This window comes from Lepisosteus platostomus, chromosome 7 (assembly GCF_059453375.1).
Source record: "Lepisosteus platostomus isolate fLepPlt1 chromosome 7, fLepPlt1.hap1, whole genome shotgun sequence".
Classification (NCBI taxonomy): Eukaryota; Metazoa; Chordata; class Actinopteri; order Semionotiformes; family Lepisosteidae; genus Lepisosteus; species Lepisosteus platostomus.
Window position 1 is genome coordinate 63,532,911 of NC_142617.1, and position 27,791 is coordinate 63,560,701.

The 27,791-nt window shown below is 43.1% G+C and overlaps 2 protein-coding genes across 8 annotated transcripts in view; both read right to left on the bottom strand.

Annotated features, from left to right (window-relative positions):
• gramd2aa (GRAM domain containing 2Aa) overlaps window positions 1-4,008 on the bottom strand; it is a 36,807-nt gene extending 32,799 nt beyond the window's left edge. Inside the window, exons 1-2 of one of the 2 annotated variants that reach the window (XM_088641723.1) lie at window positions 3,825-4,008; window positions 3,299-3,421 (exon numbers count right to left, since the gene is read on the bottom strand). The gene's annotated coding sequence lies outside the window, so the exon portion shown is untranslated. Of the gene's footprint in view, window positions 1-3,298; window positions 3,469-3,824 lie in introns of those variants that run through there. The other variant, XM_088641722.1, reaches the window with a different exon arrangement.
• Window positions 4,009-9,366: 5,358 nt separating this feature from the next.
• The window catches only part of LOC148659463 (zinc finger protein 609-like), a 110,798-nt gene continuing 92,373 nt past the window's right edge, over window positions 9,367-27,791 (bottom strand). For all 6 annotated transcript variants that reach the window (XM_088641727.1, XM_088641725.1, XM_088641726.1 and 3 more), the window contains 6 exons: window positions 21,873-21,960; window positions 18,101-20,615; window positions 16,723-17,140; window positions 15,578-15,913; window positions 15,008-15,086; window positions 9,367-13,877 (listed from right to left, as the gene is read on the bottom strand). In XM_088641727.1, the coding sequence (XP_088497853.1) occupies window positions 15,013-15,086; window positions 15,578-15,913; window positions 16,723-17,140; window positions 18,101-20,615; window positions 21,873-21,960 (3,431 nt within the window). In that variant the 3' untranslated portion in view covers window positions 9,367-13,877; window positions 15,008-15,012. The remainder of the gene's footprint in view (window positions 13,878-15,007; window positions 15,087-15,577; window positions 15,914-16,722; window positions 17,141-18,100; window positions 20,616-21,872; window positions 21,961-27,791) is intronic.

Here is a 27,791-nt window from a genome sequence, read left to right on the forward strand (position 1 = left end):
GCAGACCTCCCAGTCTTGGTGTGTTTGGCTCCTACAGACTCCTCTGGAAAATCTCTAAGGGCCCAGGGCCCCCAGACCTCTCGGTCAGCATTCCTAATCTAACCTCTTGTCACCCAGTTCCATTATCTCCACTCCAGTGGAGTTCAAGGAAATCACAACTTTCTGAATTCCAAGCATAAAGGGAAAACAAAGACAAAGTCTCCCAAGCTCTTCGCACTGTCAGGTGCGCCTTAGAGAACCAGTTCATATCTACTATGAAATGTTTTATCTCCTGGCTGTCACAAGATCATTGACAGAGTACTTTCCACAGACACCGTTTTGAATGTCACATCACTCAAAGCTAGGTGGCATGAAGAGTGCAGGGGGAAGCAATTAAGTGTCGCACTGGCACAAGGCAATGCACTGATACTGCACTAAGTCATATTTCTTTTCATTCAGTACAGACTAGAATACTGCACATATGAAACAGATTAATAATAAACTGCCTCGATCATTTCCTATCCCATACCTTTGTGACACTAAAACATGTTAAAATTCTTTTTGAAGTCATTTCCTTAATGTCTGCTATTCAAGACATGTCTTACTCAATGTTATTTGATTCGAAACAGGACCCTCCTGCTACAGTCATGACCAAGGACATTTGAAAAGCTAAAGAGAATCTGAAGGGATATAGATTTTTTTTCCCTTCAAACCACCTTAAAGGAGATTGTATGTAGAAAATCAAACCCTCCCTTTTTCTTTAACTGTGCGCTGATACTGAATTCACACAAGTAAAGGGCTCCCCTGTTCCCTCTGACTTATCCAGGCCTGTTTCCTTAGCAACCTCTACTCTCCTCACGCAAGTGGTCAAGGCAGCAGTTTCATGGCACTTTTCTACCCATAGCAGAACCCTAGGGTTAGTTTAACTCTACTCCTCTGCTCTTTTCTAGAAAGGCAAATCAGAAGTTGGGCTTTCACTGTTTAAAAGTAATTTCTGATGCTTCAGTCACAGGCCTCAGCTTGAAGAGTTCTGCAAGTCTAGGCCAGACGTGTGTTTCAGACTGAGACTGTAAATCCTGTGGCTCAAGCTTTTAGCCCCAGACACGTAATTTTGTTTCATTTTCTTTAAACACTACCTTTAATATTATTAAGGCAAAGAGTTTTGACATGAGATAAACTACACTGTATGTAAATTGTTTTGTACGGAAGAGAACCTGCTTAGTCCTGATGTAAATAAAAGCCTGCATTTTATGACATTCAGGAAAAAAACAGCTCCCAACTACATTAGTGCTAAGATTTTGCTGTGCAGCTCTTTAAGTTTGGTGATGCTGGAATGAAGGCTCAATGCACCACCAATGAGATTGTTGGTGTTAATACTTTTATTAATTGTTAATTACAATTGCTCCTGTGGTTTTGCATCTGAAGCATCTCGGTAAAATCAATTCTGTATTTTTCCCTAAAGTCCGATTTCAAGATGCTGAATAGCCCTGTCTATTGGGTCAGAATGGTGATGTAGTATATACAGTAGCATTGCTGCTTCTCATCTCCAGGATTCCGGGTTTGAATCTGGCCCTGGGTTGACGGTCTGTGGGGAGCTTGCATGTGTACTTGTTCATGTACTTGGGTTTGCGGCAGTGCTTTGGTTTCCTGCCACTGTCCCTAGCCTTGAACAGCAGTCTCTGACAAAAAGGAAACCAGTTTGAGCCAGACTCCACATGTCCACTACAAACCCCATCAAGTGTCAGTAGAGAGAGCTACAGTACATCTGTCCACAGCAGTTCATAGGAAACTGCCCAGACTACAGGACAGTAGAATCACAATTAGCCTTTTGTTGTGCAGTTACTATGGAAATTTTATGTTTGCTTGTGAAGTAAGCTACCCAAATAAATCTTAGAAAACACCAAGACACCACTATAGAGTGAATAGAAAATAGCTGCAACAGCTGTAATTCCACTATTGTCAACGGAATTGGTCCTAAACGGGGGAGAGTAACTGAGAATGACCCAGGCAAGGGCATATTCTGTGTTGGAGTACAGCCATGTGTAAGCCTCCCATGAAGCCGAAAGGGATTCCCCACTTGAGATTCTGTGTGGAGAAATAAAAAAGGCACATCTTTTTATAGTTATACTTCACAGAAATGAGAGAAACATGTCTTTAATGAGATCCAAAGACCTTCAGTGATTAAGCAAAGAGATCTTTCTTTAAAGACAGGAATACACAGATGTGCAGAACAGATGTGAGCAGAAACCTCAGCACTAAATAATTATTGCCTTTTTACCATTGCTGCCACTGCTTTTGAAGTCCTCATGTAGAAAGCCATGTGTCTTTCAGAATTTGTAGGTTCAAAGGATTATAAATAAAACCCTTGGGTAAATGTGCATTCACTGCTGATGTTCTTTTGCATTTTGCTACATAACTTGCATGTAAATAACATCAGAATGCTTCTTGATGTCTTCATAGAAAAAGCCTTCTGAAACTAGAAAGGGGAACACAATCCATTCTGAATAACATAGCAAAGCAGAACACACTGTTCATTTTATGCTTTTGCGGTTGTACTTCAACACGGTGCTGGATTTGAAAATTTACCTACAGAACAGAACAACGCTGGATTCCCCTACTCCATCACCAAAAACAAACCTATGAAGAATTATTACAGCATGACCAACAAGTCCCAGTTGAAACCCCGTTCCCTCTAATCAGTCCAGGCCTGTTTCACATTTTGGACCTCCTTATCTGTTGTTTCCACCTGTCCATCCCCGACTAGATTAACTGGGATCTGACAGACTTCTGTACATTGGAAAGGACACACGGCAAGCCACTGGTATAAAACAGCGATCCACCCTTGCTACAAGCTCCTTTTGGAGCAAAGTTGTTTTGTTCTTGTTCTTCTTTATCCACGAGAGCATGTACCAATCTTTCTGCCCCAGATGACTCTGAGGATTGTTCCTGTGAAAGCAGTGAGTCACTGAAAGCACTTTGGGCAGATATGGTTAGCTGGCATGCAAGAACAGTTCTGTTTCTCATGCAATGGACCCAGGATCGGAAGAGGGGAGCTAGAGAAAGACAGAATCACCCACTGCTCCCACCCTCACCAGTAATCACCCAGTTGCTTTCCCAGTCCCTGCTGCACGGCAAGCTAAGGATTCCTTGGCTGGGACTATCCGGCCAATATCTGTGGCATTCAGTCCTGAGACCTCCTGGCTCTAGGGATAACCCTGCACTATGAACGGAAGATTTTCCCAGAACCTTGAAAGGAATAATTTCAAAAACCTGAAAACGGCACCAACTTTTTTAAGCAAAGAAAAACTGGCAAACTCACACGTCGCAGTCTCCTGCCGCAGAAACAATGAAAGGCGCCTCGGTTTCAGAAGCTTGAATTGTTTCTTGGATCGGGCCAGCTGCCTACATGTAGCATCCCATGGAAATTCAGTCCCTGCCATACCTTCATCGGAGAACGAGAAGGAGCTTGCTGTTACTTGTTAGCACACCAGCAGTGAGGATTCAAAGGAAAAAGGCATTACCTCAGCACATCTTCTCTCCCCTCCCTGCAGAATGCTAATCAGATTTCACATTTCGCCAGAGTAAAATACATCCTCAGATAATCTCTCCTACAACGTCAAGCTGCAGACAAAGGTCTTTGTATTCTAACGCAGATTCTGCTACCTCAGTAACCTGAGAGATTGAGACCATGACTGATCGTTTTTGGAAGCTTGGAAATAATAAAAAAACAAATCCAGAACATGGGAAACTATATACGACTTAGCAATGAAACAAACTTAGGTTTACTCATACTAAAAAGCAGGTCTATGCCTGTTAAATAATATGGTTTACTCCTGACTCATTACCAAGCCATCATCTTGTAGGAATTCTTCTAAATCTTCTGTCCTGAATAGTCTCGAGGGTTAGATGAGCTCTTAATCGAACTTCTGAATGGGCAGAAGGAATTCTTGCTACTGGATTTGGCTCCAAAAAATTAACTTCTTGAGAAAACAACCTGAGCTACAGAGTTTATCTTCGACTGCTCTGCACAGAGACGTTTCCGAGAGACACCAGATGCCCCCGTGACATGCTCAGTCGACGTCTTGACTGTCCTATAGAACGCTTCTCAAATTGTGTGTTGGTTTCCTCCAGGTCTGGTATTACCAGTTAGAAAACAAAGTAATCTGCTATTCCATATACAAAATATGTACAGAGCCCTTTGAAACTCACAGGCAAATCGGAACCTGAATAACCTGCATGAGAGCCTGCATACAAACTTTCATATCTAACAGGTCTAAACTCCAACAGATCTGTATTCCTTCCTTCCCACACCTGTTCCACACCTGGAGCAGTGCACAGAACTGAATCCCTGTTCCCTCTGTTCATTTTTGGTCCGTTTCAGATTTTGCACCTCCTTATCCGTTGTTTCCACCTGTCCGTTCGCAATTAGACCAACTGGGATCTGACGGACTCATGTACATTGGAAAGGACACACGGCAAGCCTCTGGTATAAAACAGCGATCCACTCCCTTTGGAGCAAAGTTGTTTTGTTCTTGTTCTTCTTTATCCACGAGAGCATGTACCAATCTTTCTGCCCCAGATGATTCTGAGGATTGTTCCTGTGAAAGCAGTGAGTCATTCCTGGATTTCCACACATCACGGATCAGTAAAAGAGCCATGTTGTCAGGCACAGTCACAACAGGGTGAGGTCACTCTTGAGGCAGTAGGCCTAATGAACGCTCTAACACTGAGGGAACCTTTCTGGAACCGATCCAATTCCCTTTTTCACTCACTTGGGAGGATTCCAAGTCCCCACACTGAATAAATAGACACTGCAGTGTCTTTATTAAAATGTAAAGTATAGATCTGATTTTTCCCTCACAGGAACTGAACAGAATTCAAAGTGTTTTTGCAGTCTGAGGTGGAATAGACTGGAATACAGCCAACTGAAAAATATTTTTCAAGGACTTTACATCAAAACATATGATTACTGAAACCAAAACACACATTGCTCAAAAATTACATTCGTTAAGGAGATTATGTCCTCAATTAAAGTGCACTGCTGAGGTTCAAATACATTTAAAATCTGAATTCTATTAGATGTCTATCAGAGAAGCACACTTGAACAATAATTTGAGGGGTCTCTAGACTATTTGAAAATGGATCCTACTGGGAAACGAGGCCATGCTAACAATTCAAATTGGACAACAGGCCCTGGGTTCTTTTAAAAATATGACTGCATGTCAGACATCCACAGAGGTGAACCATCAACCCCAAAGTCACTTATATTTACCAAGTTATTACTTAAGTAAATAATTCCTTGTACTTATTTTACTTTTTAACCATATATATTTTACATATTGGAACCCACTTTGTTTCTATCTCTGGTCCACATGTGCCAATCATTCTATGCCAGCAGTGCCAATACACAGCATTTCAGAAGAGAAAGTGCTCCAATTGAGTTCTGAATTCAAGCTCCAGTTGAGGAGTGATTCTCCAATTGAAGTAGGAGAGACATTTAGGGCCGGACAATTCCACCCAAAGGGTGACACCCCTATTCTTAGGAACTGAACCATGTAATCTGTAATGCTGAAGTAGTCAGGAAGTCAAGACTTAAATTTAACATCTGAACCAAGAGATCACATCTCTTAGAGCAGCGTCCCCCCTCTCCAGACTGGAGCATTGTTTTGGAAATGGCGATGGAAAGGAACATCACAGCTGATTCCCCCCATCCTCTCCAACTCATAATGCTCCCATCAGGGAGACAATAGTGGGTACCAAATGCAAATAAAAACCATGTAGAAGAAGTCCTTTGTCCCCTCTGCAATAAAACTGCTCAACGAATGAACGTAGATGCATGTAAAAGCCAGCAGCCTTGTCACTGGGGGAAACACTAAGGTTGCTGCTGGAAGAAGTGTTATTGGGACCAGCAGGGGGCGCTCACCCTGTGGTCTGTGAGGGTCCTAATGCCCCAGTATGGTGACGGGGACACTATACTGTAAACAGGCATCCTTCGGATGAGACGTAAAACCGAGGTCCTGACTCTCTGTGATCATGAAAAATCTCCATTGGCCTTTACCAATCATGGCCTCCTAATAATCCCCATCTATGAATTGGCTTCATTACTCTGCTCTCCTCCCCACTGAGAGCTGGTGTGTGGGGAGCGTTTTGGCGCACTATGGCTGCTGTCGCATCATCCAGGTGGGGCTACACACTGGTGATGGTGGAGGGGATCCCCATTACCTGTAAAGAGCTTTGAGTGGAGTGTCCAGAAAAGCGCTATATAAGTGTAAGGAATCATTAAATGTAGTCCCCCCCACTACCTATTTATTTATCCATTTATTTATTACATACTGTTGTGATTTCACATACTTCATGTGATTTTACATGACTTCCTAATATTTTGCTTGTGTTTTGTTTTATGGTACTACTTTTATAGTAGAAGCCAAAGACAAATTTCCCACAGTGGAAAATGAAGTATCTGATTCTGGTCCAGGGGGAAGAGAGCCACTAATGGGTACAGTATGGACATATTGTTCTGATAATATATATATATATTCACCCTGCACAATGTATATAGTCCATATTCTTTGCATCTCAGTATTGGTAAAATACTAAAAAAAATTCTAAATATGTTCCATCTTGACAACTTTGCTCAGAAAACTTCGCTCAGTACTCCTTCCAACAAGAGTACTTGCAAAATCAGCTCCAAGCTGAAATTGGCATGCATTTACTGGGGAGTTACAGCAGGTGGGGACATCATTCATCTTCGGTTATCACTGCAAATAAGATTTTTTTCAAACATCTGGGGTGACACACTTGTCCACTGCCCAACAGGTTTCATTCCTTAAACCCATCAGTCATAATCAAGAGATTATGACATTATACATTGATGCCTGCGTCAATGTTCAAGCTCCCTTGACTGCCCTCAGCAACCATCCACACCAGGCACTTTCCCTTGCAACAGAGCTCGCTGCAAGTACACATCCAACACCACACTCATCCAAGGCCCCTCAGGACAATTCCAGATCACCCAGATGGCATCTTGTACCTCCAGCAACCTTATTTACTGTATCTCTTGCAGTAAATGCCCAGCCATCTACATTGGAGAAACAGGAAGGAGACTCAGAGACCACTTCAGAGAACACGTCAGGGCTGTGAAGATTAAAGATCTCTCCAAGCCCATTGTTTCTCATTTCACCTCTGACGGCCACGACCACTCTAATCTCTCCGTCTGTGTTCTCAAAGACAGTTTTCCGAACTCATACATCAGAAAGACTACAGAAACCAAACTTATCCTGCAGCTAGGATCACACCTTCTCCCTTCTCTTAACGACAGAATACTTTTCTTCTAAATTTTCTCCATTCATTGGAGGTTTCATTTCACACCTCTCTACACCTATTCTGACTTCACACCTCTTGATTGGCCTCTCTGTCTGTCCCCTGCTCCCACCTCTCGTTCCTCCTCTCTCTCAGCCTTTGTTCTCCCGCTACATTACCTTTGCTTACTGCCTTGTCTTTCTCACACCTGAAGAAGGCTCCACGGCCGAAACATGTTTTCTTTCTTCTTTTTTTCAGCATGGAATAAACCTTTACTTGTTCCTTTGCAGCCTACGCATGCTGGCGCAGCTCCCCACCTGAACAAACATAATCAAGAGATTCTAATGGTTTATGACAAATATAAGCTTCCAAATATTTTAGTTTATAGTATGAGAACGTGCAACTATGAAGGTGGTCACACAACAGGGAGAGACAAAAGAGTTTGAAATCACAGTTGGAGTACACCAAGGATCAGCACTAAGTCCTTTCCTTTTTATAAACATTATTGACACACTGACAGAGGAGGTAAGAACAGAAGTGCCTTGGGAACTCATCTTTGCTGATGATGTGGCACTGATGGCAGATTCAGAAGTAGAACTACAGGAGAAAGTGTTCAAATGGCAGAGGAGTCTGGAAAAGGGTGGACTGAAAATGAATGCAGAAAAATCTGAAATAATGGTAATGGAGAGAAGAGGAGATACTATGACCTATGTTGAGGAGACAAATGGAGGAAAACTGAAACAGGTTGATGGCTTTAAATACCTTGGATCAAAACTGGTAAAGGGAGGATAAACACTGGAGACAGTAAATGAAAGAGTGAAAGCTGGATGGAACAAGTGGAGAGAAATAACTGGAATGATCTGTGACAGGAAAATTCCTAGAAAGTTAAAGTGCAAAATGTACAAGACTGTGATTAGACCTGTACAACTATATGGAGCTGAATGCTTGGCAGTTGGAAAGAGGGAAGAGAACTTGATGAGAAGAACTGAAATGAGGATGTTGAGATGGATTCTGCAGATTTCAATGAAGGATAAGATCAGAAATGAAGAAATCCGTAGACGATGTAGGGTGGTGGATGTGGTTGAGAAGATGCGAGAGGCGAGGTTACGGTGGTATGGACATATCATGAGGAGGAACGTTGAGGAAGTTACAAAGAGAGTAATGGAATTTGAGGTGGAAGGTAACAGGGGAAGAGGCAGGCCTAGAAAGAGATGGATAGATTGTGTGAGAAAAGATATGGAGGTGTGTGAAGTGAGTGAGGAAGATGTGCTCGACAGAGACAAGTGGAGAAGAGCAACCAAAGCAGCTGACCCCAGGACAGTCTGGGACTAAGGCTGTGAAAAAGAAGAAGAAGTATGATAACGTGCAGAATTATCAAATCTGTCTCCAGAGTCAAAATGAACTCTTAAAATACTTGATTGACTAAGTTACCAGATCAGGCCTTATCAGGAAATACATTTGAGCTTCTGATAGTAACTTTTTGCAGTTCCAGCAGTTCAGAGGTGACTGAATAGAGCCTAAAGAATGCAGGACGTCATCGTTACCCTTTCTCCCCTTTACATAAACATCTTTTCTCGTAAAGCCACTACTATCAGGTTTCAAAAACAGTAGTTTAAGGAAACAAGGAAGCTGAATCACATGAGGCTTTAAAAAGGTATCTGCCGAGATTACAATTACAAGTAGAAATTCTTAACCACACAAGAGGCTGGTTTTAAAAATGATTGGCACTTTCCTCTCCAGCATTCCTGTTAGAATAATGTTACTTATATTCAGTAATCAGTAATCAGTAATATAAAACCGTGTGATTTTTTTTTAAATTGCAGCTTGTGGCTTAATAGTGAGAAAGCAAAAAGAACACAATGATTTCTGAGGTGTGAAATATTAGAACTGCTCCCCTCAGATCAAGGAGATCCTGGGGTAGTAGCAGTTAGAGGAGGGTGATAAAAAAATAGGACTTTTTTGTATCCAGTGAAAGGAATCCTGCGCAGATGGGTCCCACTGTAAAATCCCACAAGAAGTCCCTCTACTGTTCTCACCATTTCTCCCTCCCTGAGCCGTGGAAGAAAGTCAGGCAGTGAAGGACAGGTGTGATTGTCTCATAAAAAGATTTATTTTTTTTGCCTAAATGTACAAAGGCAAGTTACAGTATTGTATAAAAAAGAAACATGGTAATGTACACTTTACATAAGAGAAAATTTAAGGGACAAAGTTGAAGAGGGAGGGGGGAGGGGATAGTGGAGAGGGAAGAGGGAGGAGACTGAAAATCAAACACAGCAATCAAAAAAAGAAAAAAAAAAGCTGTAAACATCTTCCTTTCAAGTACCGATGACGGATACCGAGTCACTCCCCACTGCTGTATGAGTTGGGGGTAAGGGGTGTTCAGAGGTGGGAAACAGTACAATGCCGCAGAGAGAAAGGAACACCACAGTCACATGACGAGTTCCTTCTACCCTACCGGCTTCCAAGGACGTCTATCGAGCACCATTTTGAAACTGGACTTATCAACGGCTGTGTTGTGGAAAAAAAAAACAGATCTGTTTTGTTTTTCTACCATGGGTATCAACAAAAGGAAACTTAAAATAAGTTAAAACAAAATCAAGCGCTTCCCCCCCATTAAGATCTGTACCAACTCAATAAGCAGCACAATTTTGCTAGTCTAAAATTTTGGAGACGGAAGCAAAATAATTAAATTATTATTATATATACTTCATTCCAGCCCCCTTTCCATTTTTCTTAAAGATTAAAAACATTTAAAATTCTTTTGCCTCAAAACATCTAATTCCAACACAAAAATTCAAAATGTTTTAATTTCTGTAGACAAGATAATTCTGTGAACACACCACCTAGTGAGACATCTTTTTGACTGATGCATCGGTGGCTTCTACTTTACCCTAATTGAGTAAAACCGTCACGGAAGAGTGCGCGTCCATTCTGAACTGCATTTCAAAACAGGAATCAACTCTTTCAAACAAATGAGAAAGATTAAGTTGTGTAAAAATCCAATTCGGACCTCTATTCACTAAGCACTGGTAGGTCAGTATCTCCACACAAAGCCTGTCCTGATGCTGCTCTCAGAAGGAAAATGATAATGGGTACACAGTGACCTTTCACACATTATGCCATGGACTTCCAACAAAACCAGAAAATACAACATACATTGGTGCCAAAGATGTGGCAGCACATGTTCTGAGAGAGAGATTCTTTCCATTTCTTATGCTACTAGAAGCTTCCAAGCCTTTACTGTATACAAAACTGGGCGATTTGTAATCTGTGTAATTCTAACTTCAAAACGCCCTTTTCTTCTAAACTCCAGATGTTGGAACATTGAAATGACCATTAAAGATCATCCCTTACAATCCCAACAGCAGGGCCTAAGTGAAATGTTTGAGACGGACCAAGAAACATTCTTGGTTCTTCAAGCGTGCTTGTCTTCAAATAGTTTTCCAACCCCTGGCTTACAAAACAAATGAATCTGAGTGGCAAAGTTTTTTGCATTTTGTTTTTGTTTTTCCTGCCACTTGCTCAACTTCCAATTACATCAGAGGAGCTTCCTGTGCAGAGGGACTGCAAGGTTCCACAGAGAACTTCACAAGCACCAGAAAAATTAATCAAACTGCTTGCAAAGGGCAAATCCCAGCACAATCACAGATTTACTGTCTTTTAAATGTAATCATTCCATTTTTATGATTACATTGCAAGTACAAGCGTCTAGAATTTTTGATGTAGCAAATTCAATCCTTTTGTTGATATTTACTCACATACTTTTATCTACAAGTCCTAGTGTTAAATATTTCTCAAGGCTGTGTATAGGAAGACAAAGTCAGTACAGTCATTTACATCTCATGGTTGTTCCCCAAAAACTTCTCTCTCACAGGTGCCTCAAAATATTTGAAAGGATCCAACAGCAGAAGATCAAGCAAGCGCCTCTCTCTACAGAAAATACCATCAGAAAATCAGGACAAACGTGAGTCAAGATATGCATGCTAGTTTATTTTAGACACTTGTACAGCGTGGACATTCTGGTACCAAGTGGACTGGCCATTGGGCTAGATTTATTAGTACAGCTTTAAGGGTAAAAAGGTTTTGCTCATTAAAAAGGTAATGCAAAGTATCTGATTTACCATTTGCAAGCAAAGTATGCAGAATAAATTACTGCACACAGTATGCACATGGTGCCCAAGTGTTTCACAATGTGGTGCACTGACCAACACAGATTATTTGTAAGCAAAGTTAATCATTTGAAGACATACAGAAAGGGCGCTCTTTAAGTTAGAGCACTTAAACCAAAAACAAAGAGAAGTCATTATTTAAATGAAGAGTTTAAATGAACCGATTTGATAAAAAGAAAACTGGGAATTTAAATTTGGGGGGAAAAGACCTGACACTCAGGACACTGTTTAGATTCTTCCTTTATAAAACATGTTCTCAGGGTTGGAAGGTCTGGTGATCAAAGTCAGCTGACAGTGGCTATATCTGAAAGTGGGAGGGCAAATGAATAGGGTACAAACATCAAGAGAAAGCAAAAAATAAAAAAAATCACAACACTTCAAATATAAAGCCGTTACACCAGCTACAGTTTTTTTTCATTTTATATTAACAATGGTAGAAAAAAAGAGAAAAGGAAAAAAAAAGACATAAAAAGTAGGAAAATTCCAATAGCATCCAACAGCCTTTTAAAATAATTCCTCTGTACAATATATACAGAAACCACATAGTAAGTATGGGAGAGAGACGTGAAAGGGTGACAAACTTGTACAGCTCGATTTGCAGAAAGAACATTGTGTAGGTTAATGCTTTTAGTGCTATATTACACCATGAGAAAGTTCACAACAGAGAAACTGGGGCTACTGCTTAGATGTGACGTGGCACAGGATAAATATCAGGATCCACAGCATTAAGCACTGAAGTGCTTTTAGCCATCCTACTATTGGACGAATTCCAATAAGCGTGTTCTAATTTGTTGACAGTTGCCAAGTAGTTATATGACAAGGAGGTACCTGAAGATCAGAGCACTGCATTTCAACAGTCTAAAAGGGCTAAAAAATGATTAGATTGTTTAAGGTCATGTTACCTGGAAGTAATGCTGATAAAAAAATCTAGTTGGAAACGCAAGGACATTTTCTAATGTTCCTTGCTCCTCTCTGTTTCTTCAGAGGTGTGTAATCAATGTTCAACCCTCCAAGAAAAATGGAAACGTCCTTACTCAAAGCACAAATGCTTAGGAAAACAGAAGAGGGTAGAAAACATTTTCCCAAAGGCTTCAATACCAATATACAGACCTTTACAAAACAAGAAGTCTGAGCTTATCTTCCAGGTTGTAATTATCTACAAAAATCCCTCCCAATTTGTACTAGGACATGGAAAGTCTCATGTCAACAGCTTTTTCCAGACGTTGCTTGGAAGTGTCTCCTAGCAGGCCAAGGCTCCGATGTGTATTTTTCCACTGTGTCCCCATTCTCTCTGCTATGGCTTCCTTTAGAACTTAAACAACTGTGGCTTAAGACATCCACAAAGGATGCCTCAAGAGCGTCAGACGACAGGTCTGGCACTTTCCGAACAGACTAATGCACCTACACACACATAGACACACTATCCCTTTTTTTATCGTGGCTAACCTTTTGACACAGTGTGGTTCAAAACTGATGCATTGATGTTGCTGTAAACTTGTTTACCCTCCTGGAAGTCACCGTAGCACCACCTAGCCAGCACAGCAACCTCAGTCTAGTGTCTGACTTAACCCATGGATTGAAATCCCTGGCCGCTGGGTAAGACTGAGATGGCCTGATATTTGTGAGGCAGTAAAACAAAAGGTGGAAATAGTCAAAAGTAGGAAAAGGAACTTGAAGGTCATCTATGGAGAGCCATGCTGTCATGCACGGAAATGTTTCTAAAAAGTGTTACAGCATTTTCACCTGAACTTGATGAGGGCAGATACCTTACTTGTACAAGTAAGGTATTATCCTTTCTCCAAAAACATCAACGATGCACCAATTCAGAACAGAAGACACACGTGTGGGCGAGGTCTCAGAAATGCATCCCGTAATATCTCTAAAAGAACAATTCAGCTTGCATAGAGAACCGTGTTGGTGGGCTGAGAAGATGGCACTCGGTGCCTGCGACTGTCTCTCACTCTCTGAAAACAACGAAAAGGTTGCCACATCCTGAAGTCCTCAAAAAAGGGATACTGTATCTGTTCCGTTGTCAAGCTGCAATCTAAGGCCCAGGTCAGTGAGTTTCAGAGTAGTGATTTTATTTCCCCCCGATTGCTGCAAATGTGAAAATAATGCTATCAAAAGAGAATAGTCTTTCCTGGCAGTTTTTTTCTTCTTTTTTTGCAAATCTCATCAACAGTGCAAAGAAAAGGTTAAGTGGCTAAATCTGTGTGTCAACAGAGACAGATGGCTTTTGATTTTTACCAGCTCTCAGTCCGCAGTGGAGAAGTTATAGACGCTAGAAGAAGAACAGTCTGCCTGACATCAAGGCAGAAACTAAAATACAGAAACACCATTTAACTGATGTCTAAATGAACACCACACTCTTCCTCATGTGATCCAGTCACATGACTCCTTTCCAGGTTGAGCTGAACCAATCAGGTCTCCCTGCAAGAAACAAACATCACTAGGTTACAACCCCACCTTAGGTCACTGAACCTATCAATCTCAGAACAAAGGTCACATCTCAGGACAGCAGAGAACTGTGGCATCGTTGTAAAATCAAATTTTCGGACAAATTATTTTTCTTTGTGCATTATTCCATATCTTAAAAGAAAATCTTGTGCTTTATCCAAAAAATACTTCAGAATATTAAAAAGCTTCTAATTAATTAATTAGATTAAAATATATCTGAATATACATTTATGGCAAATCAAGAATCTTGTTTTTTCTGCTGAAGTGTGCAGGTTTAGATATAAGAAATAGAGGACTATTTTAGAAACGACTTCCACCAGAGGTCAGCATCACCTCATCTCTAGCCAGAAGGAGCAGTCACAATCAGCTATCCTTCTATTATTAGTCAGCGATGTGCTCGCTTCCCCTGTCCTTAATGGACTGTCTCTGTGAAAAATGAAACACAGCTCGACAGCTGACTGAGAGCACATCCTCAATTCTAATGCCTTGAATAAAAGGAAAAAAAACTCTTCAGAGTGGAAGCAGATAATGTCTGCACACAGTGGACAAGAAATATTCTAATTTAACAGCTTCCGTTTCTGTTCAGTTTCAAAATATGAGCTAAATAAAACTGAGACAAATCTATTTCAATGTAACAGTGCTACAATCATTTCCAATTCTTAAGAGCTACATAAAATTGTCTTAATGGTTGTAACTATACATCCATATCCGTAATATTCCTATTAGAGCCTGTGGTATATTGAAGGTATAATTTGTATTCAAGGTCTTGATGTACTATATTCATTCAGAAGTTTAATTTTAGAGGGACACACCATAGTTACAATAGACAGGAAGCAAAGTCCTGTCTTGGTATGCTTTGACTAAAAAGCCACAGACAAAAATGGAAGACATTTTGAAACTGTGTTCTAAAAAGACATTCTCTGAAACCTCTATTTCTGATTGTCTGAGACGGCTGAACTTTGTGACAGGAAGGAGAAATTACACAACAGCTTTTGTAGAGACATCATATTGTCGTGTTGTGTTATTTGCAGCTTCTGAAACATGGATTAGAAGAGGACAGCTACTTTGTCAACATGGTCCAAGAGATTCTCTAAGCTCCTTACCATTCTCACCTCCGTGCTGGGGGGTAGAGGGAGGGGGCTGAGGCTTGCTGGCTAGCAACAATGGCTGAAGAAGAGAGACCTGGGAGAAGAAATTCAAGACCAGTCAGAACAGTGCACAGCTCACAGACGGCAAGCAGTGGCAAAAAATCAAACTAAGCACAGCGAAGATGCTAACTTCCTTCCGAAAAAAAAATGATGGCAAATATATAATATTATGAACTCAAGGCTATCTGAAACCCAAAACAGGTTGTACAGATCAATACTAGTTTATTATTTTGTGCTTCAAACAAATGTCTTTTCCTTGAATTTCCTTAAATACACTACCTTTACTTAAAAGCACCAAGATGTTTGTTTTTCATAAAACAACTTCTTACCGACTGCTTATAGATTTGTCTACCTGCCCTGTGATCTGGCTGGAGAAATTTCTTCATGAATGTCTTTACCAATCTGATCTAGCTGATCTGTTTCACGCACGTTACTTTCTCTTGTCAAACTGACTATAACCTGACAACTCTCAATACCAGCTCTTCTCCTCTGCAGCAGGAGGCCCTGGCGGGGGGAGCCGCTGACCTGTGGCGTAGGACAGGTCGTACTGTCCTGAGAGCAGGGGGTAGCCCAGGTGGTGATGGGAGGGCATGATGCGCTGGGAGGGGGAGGAGCGCGGCCGGTCCATCTCGCGCTCCCGTTCCCCCGCCACCCTGTCCCGTTCGTGCGGCTGCTTGTCACCGACGGTCGGGGACTTGCTCTTGTACTGGCTGGCGTGCTGGTGGAGGATGTCCAGGGCCTTGGACTCGGAGCTGGATTTACTGCTCACAGTGGGACTGGCCCGGGACTTCTCTCCTTCTTCTGAGCCGGCCATCTTACTGCCGTATGGGGAGAAGGAATATCCCGCAGACAGGTATGACCCTGAAAGACAGACCAGTGTCAGATCGCAAGAAGAACCCTCTCCAGGAGCTCTATCGCACTGCAGCTCCCAAATGGCTCCCCACTGAAGCTCAGCAGGTGTGAGCCTGGTCAGTACCTGGATGGGAGACTCCTGGAAAAGCTCAGGTTGCTGCTGAAAGAGGTGTTAGTGGGACTGGTAGGAGGTGCTCACCCTGAGGTTCTGTATGGGTCCTAATGCCCCAGTATGGTGATGGGGACACTATACTGTAAACAGGCGCTGTCCTTCGGATGAGACGTAAAACTGAGGTCCTGACTGTTTGTGGTCATTAAAAATCACAGGGCGTTTCTGAAAAGAGTAGGGGTGTAACCCCGGCGTCCTGGCCAAATCTCCCATTGGCCTTTACCAATCGTGGCCTCCTAATAATCCCCCTCTATGAATTGGCTTCATCACTCTGCTCTCCTCCCCACTGACAGCTGATGTGTGGGGAGCGTTCTGGCGCACTATGGCTGCCGTCGCATCATCCAGGTGGGGCTGCACACTGGTGGTGGTGGAGGGGATCCCCATTACCTGTAAAGCGCTTTGAGTGGAGTGTCCAGAAAAGCGCTACGTAAGCGAAAGGAGCTATTAATGTTTTGAAAAGCAAATATTTTGAAAAGGAATCCATCTAAAATCCTGTAATCCTGTACAGTGACGTAAGATACACCAGTAGTCAATTACCATTCAGACAAAGTCCAGCAGAGTTATTGAGACAAAAGAAATCAGATCAGGCACTGTGGCATCCACGTTTGTTGTATAGCTCAGCATAAACAGAGAACCCCCACCCTCTCACCTGGGTAGTTCTGCATCATGACGGAAGGCATCCCCCGGTACCCAGGGTGGTTGGGGTCATAGCCTTGACCGTAGGGGTACCCATGCATGTAGGGCATGTAGGACTGGTGCTGTGCCAGTGGAGAGGAGAACTGCATGTGGGCAGTGGGCCGGGGGTCCTTGCTTGCCCCGCGGTGCTCCTCGGAGGAGGGCATGGACGCCCGGGGGTCCATGCTCTCTTTGCTCTCTTCCTTGGCTGCCGTCTCCTTGGGCCGTGACCTCTCCTCCTTGCCCTTCCTCTCCCTCTCCCGCTCCCTCTCCCTCTCCCGCTCTTCCTTCCAGCGCTGCTGCTGCTGCTCCTCCTCCTGCTGCTGCTGCTGCTTCTGCGAGTCCGGGTACTTGTTGGGGTAGATGTAGGGCCACAGCCTGGAGTCCGCCTCCTGAGAAGAAATGCCTCAGCGTCAGAACTTGAATCCCCTTCAAAATCTACTGAAGAAATTCAGAACACTGACGATTTCACTGAACCACACGGGCTCCACTCATCTCATCTTTTTCCAAAGCGTCTACCTAAAGACCTCTCACTCTTGTTCACATTAAACTTTGATTTGAGGCGAGCTCATTATTCAATCACTGCCACGACAGAGATTTTCACATGCTTCTCATCGGCCAGAAAGACTTCTGTGCCCAAGGCTATATTCCTCTCAAAATATTATTCTATTCTCTATTAGACTACTTCTGGACTCAGTATTCTATTATTAGTAAACTGTTAAAGGGAAACAAATCACATTGCACTCAGACATTTACCACGAATACTAATTTCTCAATTGACCAACGGGAAAGAAGCTGAAATTACAGACAGTTAAACTTTAAATCAGAGCCTGTGATACATATTTTATTGTACCACTTTGTTAAGGTTTCACATGTAAAAATAAACAGGACTTTAAAAGTACCACCAACATAGACAGTCTCTTTCGGGGGTGGGACCCACATGGTGAAAAAGGAAGTGTAATTGTAAGGCTGAGGCACCAAATTCACTTTTCTAGCTCTGCACCAGCGGTTCCCTGTCCTGGTCCTGGTGACCCAAACACCTGTTAGTTTTTGTTCCAGCTGTGCCCTCAGTTCCACTACCAAACCCTTCACTGACTTAATAAGAAGAAGATTAATGAGAACTCAGCTCTTAAACATATCGGAGCTTCAACCGTTGTGTTTTGTACGAGAAATAAAATCCCAGACTTGTGACTAGAAACAAAATGCAAATATTACATCGATGCAACTTCTTAGCTCACGTAAGTCCAATTATTTAATTATGGCTTGATGGAATGAAAACCAGCTGGTGTGTGGATCACCAGGACCAGGACTGGAAACCCCCTGCACTCCACAACCAAAATCCCACTGGTTACCTGTCTGTACCACATGCTTTGCTCCATCCCTGGCTGCCTACTGGACTCCAGGCCTGATTTGGACTCAGATACCTCCTTCCCATGATGGCCCCCCTCACTCAGCTTCATCTTCAGCCCCTCAGCCTGCTGGGACTGGATCTTGGAGGAGTCTTCCCCCTTGGGGATGATGACCGACTTGGTTGGCTCTGAAGCAGAGTCTTTTGTTTTACTGGGGGGTAAGGGCTTGCCCAGATCTGAGAGGCTGGGGGCCTTGGAGAGGGTGGGAGGAATGGAGGCCTTCTGCTTCCAATCCTCCTTCATCGACGCTTCCCTCTCTTTGAGGGCTGCATCTGACTTCTTCTCCGCTGCTCGGTGCTGCTCCACTGCCTGCCGCTGCCGCTCCTCGTACTGTTGCCTGTACGCCGGGTTGGTGTTCATCAAGTGGTTGTGATAGGCCTGCTCACTGTACCCGTAGGGGGGGACGTACGCGTACTGATTATAATACAAGGGCTGCATGTACATACTGGAGCGCTGTTGGATGACAGAAGGCTGCTGCTGCTGCTGCTGTTGCTGTTGTTGCTGCTGCTGTTGCTGTTGTTGCTGCTGCTGTTGCTGTTGTTGCTGCTGCTGTTGCTGTTGCTGTTGTTGCTGCTGCTGTTGCTGTTGCTGTTGTTGCTGCTGCTGTTGTTGTTGCTGTTGCTGCTGCTGGCTGGAGGAGCTGATCTCTGGCTTGCGCTCTTCCTGGAGCTCCATTTTCACCTTTCCCTCTGTCTGCTCCGGCTCCTCCTCTTTCTTTACTTTCACAGGCTGTCCTTCGGCCAAAGGAGCGCTGGAGTTGGAAGCCCCCGGGCTGGGGTTGGCGTAGTTTGGAGAGTAGTAAGCTTCATAGCTCGTGTAGTAAGGGGATTCTTTGTTGGGCGTTTGGGTTGGGAAGAGTGCCTTCTTGGCTCCTTCCTTCATGGCCTGGTCCTCAGACTTGGCCTTCACATTGTCCATTTTGCCTTCCCCGTCCTCCCCCGCATCCGAGATGTCTGAATAAGCGGGGCTGTTAGTCTTCACCGATGAGTTGTCAGCACCGTTCTGAGTCACCACGTGGAGAGGGGTCAGGGGCTGCACCATCCCCCCACTGTCAATCCGGCTTGCAACGCCAATGGAAGGGCTTGGAGCATTGTCTGTGAAGCTGTAGATTTTGTCTGCCTCTGCTTTAATGCTGGCCAAACGACTCTGGTGGGAATCTGAGGAACCATTTAGCAGCCCGTCACTCTTGCTGCCCGGATCGGATGACTCGGAGTAAGGGCTCTTACCCTCTTCAGGTTTACCCCCCTTCCCTGAAGGCTTAGGACTGTCTGCATCTTTACTTGCCTCCTTCTTCTTTTTATCTTTTTTCTTCTTGTCCTTGGAGCTGCTCAGGGCTGGGTTCACAGTAGAGGGGTCTCCCATCACCGTGGGTTTGGGCTGGATGGCTTTCAGCTGTGGGCTCTTGGGCATAGCCTGTACAACAGTGGTGGTGAGCCCAGGAGAAGACCCTGGGCTTCCAGTGGTGAAAGTCGCAGTTTGGAAGGTGTATAGCTGCTGAGGAGGTATGGCTGGAGCTATGGGCCTGGCCGATTTCAAGCTCTTCTGTGGTAGCTTTTCAGACTTGGCACTGCTGCTGCTACTGCTGCTAGACTTCTTGGACTTGTCCTTATCTGATCCTTTCTTGTCATCCATGCCGTCATTGCTGGCATCATCTGTGAGACACGGCCCATCTTCAGAGCCATCCATGGGAGTCCCACCAGCTTCCTGATCCGTGTCGGAAGACTTCTTCTTGCTGGACTGCTTACAGCTAAATTTCCCCGATGAAGGGGATGGGCTTTGACCTTCAAAGCCTCTGCCTTTGGGGGTGACTGATCGTGCTGGCGAAAGGCATCCCTTCTGGGAGACAGAGGCTCCATTGCAGCTCCCAGGCTCAGGATGAAGTGTGGAGTCCTCTCCGTATTCACTGTCACCATCTATCTCCTGCTTGATATCGTCATCATTGTGGGCACGGGCCTGGTGGTACTTCAAGCCATTAATGTGCTTGTACTTCTTGTTACAGTTGGGGTGTGGGCAGTCAATGAGGACAGGGGACGGGCAGTTCCGGTCGAGGGGAGGGGGGAGAGGTTCCGTTTTAATGGTGGGTATGGGTATGGTGGACGGGGGAGCCCCACTGTTAGAGCTGGAGTTGGTGCGCATCCGCTTGCTCCCCTTGGTGTCCTCCGAGCTGGAGTTGGGCTCCATGTCAGAGGCCGGTTTGCTTTTCCGCTTGCTGGCAGAAGATGGGCTGGCCTTGACGTCCTCCGTGTTGCTGTTGGGCGGCGTGCGGCGCTCGGAGGAGTTCTGACTGCCCCGCCGGCCCTTGCTATTGGATCCGGCCCGGGTCTTGCTGCTGCTGCTGCCCTTGTTATCCGACGAGTTGCTGTTCTCGTTAACAGGGGTGTTACTGTTGGGCCTCATCCTCTTCCCCCTTCCACGGCCATTTCTCATCTCCAGGTCACTTGTGGGCGACTCGCAGAACCTGAAATTGAGGAGAAACAGGTTTTATCTACCTAGCATGCCTACATTTACATAGCTGCTCATCTTTCAAGCCATGCAGAGGGTTGTGAGGTCCTCGCAGAAAATCACTGGGACCGAGCTACCCTCCATCAACCAGATATATCTCGCCCGCTGCCACAACCGGGCTCAAGCTATACTTCGGGACCCAATTCACCCTGGCCACGACCTGTTTTCACCCCTGGGTTCTGGTAGGAGGTATCGCAATATCAGAACACTGACACCTGACACTGGCACCTGCACGTATTAGCACCTGCACTTTAAGGTACTGCACTGTTTGCAGTATGTCCTGTCTTGACTGTATTATAATATCTATTGTCTAAATGTATTGTCCATGTCTGTTTGTCATCTGTGCATATTGTTTTTTTCCCTAACGTTACTGGGTACAGCTGAACGGGTAAGCATTCCAATACACTTGTTGTATATGGCAAATAAAGAAATCTTGAATCTTCATACCTATTTGTGGAAAGCTGAATATAAATCACTTTGTAATAGAAAAAATATATTTTATGCATCAGCATCCCAACTGAGGTTCCAATCATTACAGAAGGCATTCACATGAGTAACACCCTTACTGAAATTCAGATTCCAGCAAGAGGCTTTTAACTGAATATAAAGAGTGCTGCAGACAAGAAATAGAGATTTCTATGTGATGCTCCTTGTATCGCTTATCTAAGCAACTGCTTAGTTCCGGCACATCACATACCACCCTATTCACAGTCTGAATTCTTCTGTCCTGAATGTCGATCAGATGCCTGAAGATACTCCAGCAGACAGAAGATAGGGAAAGACTCGGTCTGCCACTCAAGAGGTAGTGAGAGTCGCAGTGATTTCCTATAAAACAGTCTGCTGGCTTCAAGCTTCTGGATGAGTTTAAACTAAGCTGATAAAAAAAATGAAAAACAATACTGTGTACTGTCTACAAATTCTTCTTTGTATTCCAGAATATTAATGGGGAAATTATTTTTTAAAGAAGATTGCTAATAGCAGTAAACAAAGTTAATAAGTATTCTCTTTAATTTTCTAAGAACTATGAAGTTCAACTTCCTAGAGCTCTGAAAGAGTTTCAATGTGAAAGGAGGTCATAGCTTGCTTAGAGATTACAAACAACCACATGGGCAAGAGGGGATTCCCAGAATATTCCTTTTCATATTTCTGCTGGATTATCAAGGGCAGGTGAATTTCATCCATTCTCTGTTTACACAACTCTCGGCGTCCTCACCTTGGAGGTGCCCAGTCGTGCCTCGTACAGTCTAGCAGAGTCCCAACATAAGTCTTGTTTCTCCAAGTGACATTGACAACCAGCATTCCTGGAAAAGAAAAACAAGCAAAGATAAGACTTAAAACATTCATGCAGTGATTCCAAAAGGAATGTACATGAGGTACTAATCTTGTCCAGTTTGTTATTACGCCCAAAGTGTACTTGATACCAAGAACTCCAACATATCAATGACAACACAGCCATGTGGCTGCTTTCAAAGCTTCATTTCATGATGATAAAGGCTAAGGTAAATATGACATGAGCTCGAAAGAAGCTTATATCATCAATAATAATAATAATAATAATAATAATAATAATAATAATAATAATAATGTTTCAATAAAAGTTACCGATTATGCCAACTGACCCATTAAAATTCAAATGAATTTAGTAATTATAATAACATCACATTTTCTACCTGCTTTTACATTTTAAAATTATAAAAAATTTAAAAAGTGCACATAAAAATGTTAATTTGATAACACCATGAACGAAAGCATTCCGCAGTGAAAAGGGTGTGCAAGGTTTCTTGGCTCAGGATTGCAACTATCATACATTACTGTATCAAATGCTGCTACTAATTGGATTTTCAGCTTCAAAGCAACTGTCAGGCCTTTAGTTTTGGGGGCCAAACTGCTGGTGCACATTTGCAAAAAACACAAAAGAAAAACTTAAGAAATATTTTGCAGTAATAAATCCATTTATAAAAAGAAATCCAGTGCTATGAAAGGAAGGGATCCCATTTTAGTAGGCAAATACCTTCAAAGAAAAAAATGGAAAAGGGAAAAAATCAGGCTGCTAGCTTCAGAATCAGTACAGTAGAATGCCTGACAAGCTGGTTTTCCTTTTTAATTGATAACAGCATGATTTGAACAGTGTACCTTGGCAGCGTACTTCGGCAGCGTACTTCGTTTAAATTTTGCAGACCCATTAGTAACTGAACTGCTGTTCATTGGAAAAAAAAAACTTGTTTTATTCTACAATGTTTTTGATCGTGTCCTCCAACTGCCTTTGTTTCCAGTTTCCTGGGCTCACAGTAAAGGTCAAATTATTTATGTCACACTGAAAACCACTGAAGCATATCAAAGTGTTTCCAGTTGTTGGAGCAAAGCCTGCCTGCACAGATTTATCTTCTGAAGGACCGTGTGGCTTCTTGACTGACTGCTTTGATTCTGCAAGTGAAAGATTTGGTTAAAGGGCTTCCTAACAGTAGGTGGCAGCAACTGTCAAACTTGACAATTTTGTCTACTGAGAAGCAGCTGCAAAATCCTTTAGTAATAGGCTGTTTCATTTATCTTGGCTATAACAGACTGGTATGCTCTTGACCAGGATTGCTGGTTTAGTTTCACCTCCAGCTATGTAGACCCACATGATGAAACCAACATGAATTCATCATTACATCAAGCCACACACACAATTCTCCAGATATCTGATTTAAGGTACTTTACAAATAGAGACACTTGTTCTTAATCCTACAGCTATTCACTGAATGGAAAAAACAGTGATGACTTGCACAGCACCTGTGTCCTGCTGTGTTGCTTTAAAGTTAATTGTTCAGATTTAATCAGGAGAGGCAATGAAATGCTCATTGGGACAGCATGTTTAAAGATCAAATACCACATGCTGTGCTAATTCTTGGAGGTAAATGTGGGAAATTAAAACCACCAAATTACAAAGTGCCAGCAGAAGCAGCACAAGGTATAATCAACACTGCCAAAACTGCTTTCCACTTACAAAACTTGGATAACGAATGGATATCTCTTTCTTAACTTTACAATTTCAAATATTAATATCACAAATACAGATGTAATTCAGTCTGAGTCAAACCTGACTGTCAAAATATAGTGAAAAATAAGTCAAAACACCAGACCAGCCAGAGTTGCATACATTACTAAAACACAAATGTGTGTGTGTGTACATACTGAATATTTCAAAACGCTCCCTACAAACCCACACTGTTCTCTTTTGCAATGGCTGCAGGCCTCGGGCCTCACTGCTGTTTGAGATCTTTCCCCTGGAGGTGACCTGCGTTTGCCAGCTCAGCCCTCCCAAAGTAACAAGAGTCTGCAGTGAGGTAACGTGTCTAATGGCACAGGAATGCTTTGCTGGCAGCCTGTAGACTAATTCACTTTTTATTAGCTCAGGAAACTTCTACTCCCCACCCCCCCTTCCCTGTGCGCCATCTCCTTTTCTGTAACGCAAAACCTGTTCAGCTTTCAGTTTGCTCTGCGGTTGCTGTGGGCTGCCTCGGCACCGTGCCAGCCAGTGGGTGCAGGAGACGAGGGGCGGTGTGCACTTACAGACAGCCACACACACACACACACAGCCACACACACACACACGGCCGTTAGGGCCTTCATAGACACGCAGCAAGGGCAAAGCATGTGTTCAACACCCCAGTCCTGCAGCACTGTAAGTAAACAAGGCTTTTCACCCCCCCTGGGTCCTTCTGTTACTCCAGACAGCCAAGCACGGGCCTGTGGGTCCTCAGCTCTAGTCTTGCGACAGATTACTCCTTTTTGAAGGGATTACGGAGAGCAGGGGGGTTCAAACGAGAATAAAATAGGTGAACTATCAGATTTAGACCTCTACAAAACGTGCCAACTGTTTTTCTTTTTACAGCAGGAGACATTTATGCATAGGGGGATTGCACTTCCAAGCCATAAAGACTGTAGGCAGTCTGAAGTATGAAGGCAACACTGTCCAGTACTTCTCTGAAATTTAAGATGAGGCTCATGAAGGGTAGGACTGATAGATTCATATCTGAAGCCATGTAAAGTGACTGAATTTAATATTGCACTTATCTTACTTTCCAAACTTAGCCTGAGTGAGGCTGTAAGATCTTACATTTTCCAACCATACAACCATTTGTTCCTGAAGTGTAAGCATGTAACATTTCTACTCACACTCTAGTACCAACCTAAACACCTTTATTAGCACAGCACCAAACAATCTTTTAATTACTTAAGCTAGTTGCTTTGTAATGAAAAAAGTAATATATATAATATAAAATATATAAAATGCGTGAAAGGGACAAAACATAAGCCCTATAGCACCTCTGTTGAATACCTACGCGTCAGATCACAGATTGTAGCATTCTTGGACTGTGTGCACAAGGTGAGTTAGTATGTGTATTTGCCCATTTCTTTTCTGACTTGTTCTTTGTGTTTCACTTGTTATATTTTAATGTCTGTTTCTGCTTAAGATTTTGACTTGACCTTTTTCTGGGAACTTTTTCAGTCATACTACATTGATTTTCTAAAGCTCACTGACAAGAAACATGCAGCCGAATCAGAAGAATACTATAAACACCAGGACTGCTGGACTGAAGATATCCATTCATACCAGAGCTGGACTGCCTGTGAGCAACTGTGCACCAGATCTTGTGACAAGCAGAGAAGGAATGTTGATAAGGCACAAATGTACTCGCTTGTCATGGGTGAATGGTTTCCAAGATTTTCTGCAGATGCCCTCCACTGTCTCAGAGAATCCAGCTTGAGATTTACCCACATAAGAAAAGAACCCCCCCCAGTGTCTGGGGTCACTAGAGGAACAGATTTTCGGAAGCCCTCCTTCTGTTAAACTCATTAGAGCTTCCCAGATCATACTGGCTCAGAGGAAGACTGTCGTCTCTCTGGTTGGCTCAAAAATAGCCAGCTGCCCTAATGTTTTTGAAGTGAAAATGGGCTTTTGTTAAAATCTCTTCCTTCCCATCCCCTAGAAGGAGCAAAAGCCGTATAGTTGGCAGGAAAAAAACATGTTAGACTTTCATCAAAAAGCTCTTAATGATACTAAAAATTGACAAGATCTCAGCAGGCTGGACCCTCAGGTCACCAGCTACATCTGCCCATCAGGAGTTTCATTAGGCGGCTCAGTCTTCACTCACAGCCCCCCTGCAGCACCTGAACGAGCCAAGTCTGCAGGCCAGCAGTCTGTGAACTGACCCCTACAGTCCTGCCACTGTGGTTTTAGTCATTTAATTTTATTTGGACAATGCCTTTTCACATCACTGCTGGCTGGCAGTCAACGCTGGTGACGAGACGGATCTTTGTCATTTCATACACACTTCCAACTGAAACAATTACCAGTACCAACCGTTAAAGAACGACCTCCAGCTGAAAATAAGCCTTTTCCTGCTTAATTAAAAGGAACAGTTTACGTCATCAGTGGCACTCTTTCTATTTTATTCATGACTTATTGACTAATTTAAGATGTGTTCTGTGGGATTTTTTGTGTGAAAAACAGGACTACACAACACCCTGTTTGGTGAAATGCCACACACACAAAACATCCCTGTAGCACTCGTGTAATTCCCGTGGCAAAGAGGTTAGTGAGAATGGCCAAGCCCAGCTAGAATAAAAAATGTAAATAAAAGAAGAAAACTGCTTTCCTAATCACAGGTTCTTCTGGAGTTTTTAACTTGTGCGACTACTGAGGCCGCTGTAACTGGTTTTCCAAGGATGTCTAGTTCAGACATAAGACAAGAAATCAGCCTCATGGGATTAAAACAGAAATTTGCTCCTAACTAAAATGAAAAAAATCTTCACACACGGTAGATCCAAAAACATGATTCAAGTTTAATGCAGCAAAAAGGTGGTGGGAGAGGTCCCTTCTCTTTATTTTACAGAGAACTGTGATGTTCAGAAACCGAGCCAGAGATTTCTTTTGTAAAGCTGTTGGGCTGGAAAAACCGGGAATGACTCTGCTCTCACTTACTGTCTCACACCTAACATAAACCAGGAGCTTTAAAAACGAATCCATTTCGCATTTCGCTGAAACCTTAAGCACTTACAGAGCTGTGGAGGAATGGGCGCGAGTTAGGATGAAGGCAGTTTCTGACACGTGCAAGGCGCTACTCAAATTTCGACACCTTGTATCGATTATAAACACATGCTTCTGCTGTTGCTTTTTATGAACATTTTTTTTTTTTGCTGCACGCTAAAAAAATGAAGATGTCAACAACGGAAAAATTGGGCCTGCCTCTGGCCAGAATCAATTTCCATTCCAAATCTGTCTTGTGTGGCTAGCTGCGTGCGTTCTGGAAAACAGCCACATCCACCACTGGAAAGAAACCAACTGTGAGTGAGAAAGACCAGGACCGAGGCCTAACCACAGGCAGCACAGTCGAACCAAACTGGCCAAGTGCCGGGCAAGAGTGAGTGCAAGCAGCTGTGAGATCTTCCATGCACTCTCGATGTGTTCTGCCTTTTATGTATTTTTGTGCGTTATCGCTGCCAAAATATCCATCTTCATTTACACTATTCAAGTACAAATGAGGAGGCTGAGAAGAACCAGTCGTGCCTTCAGAACTGCCTGGCGAGAGCCGGGTGTCTGATTTAACACAGGAGTTCGAGGCACGTTTTCAAAAAAGCTCAAACGTTTTCGACGTCTGAAAAAATCAACCTCAACTGGACTTCCTTTAATAAATATTTTAACATGCAGTGTAATAATAAAGAAGGACAGAAAGCTAAATTCCCTCACTCCTAACCCTTCAACTTCAAAGGATAATAAACATTATATACACAATAAAAACTGAAAAAGTACTGCAGCTCCTAAACAAGTTGACTATAATGGCAGATGCTGACACCATTATTCATGACTTTTCTTGAGTGTTACACTTGCTAAATTTGGACCAAGATTTTTTTTTAAGACTGGGCAGATCAAAGCAGGCACACTGAGCGTCATGAAGAAATAGGTTCACATCAGGACCCTGGCACCAGAGGACTTTTTGTAAAAGTGCAATGATGTTCTCTTGCATCAGCAGAAGAACTACTAGAAGGCTTTCACTGGAAGCAGTGAGCCTGGAAACGTGTCAGGCTAACATTTTAAAGCAGCAGCATGCAGGCCTCAAGAGCGTTCGTGCTTTATGAACATGCCCTT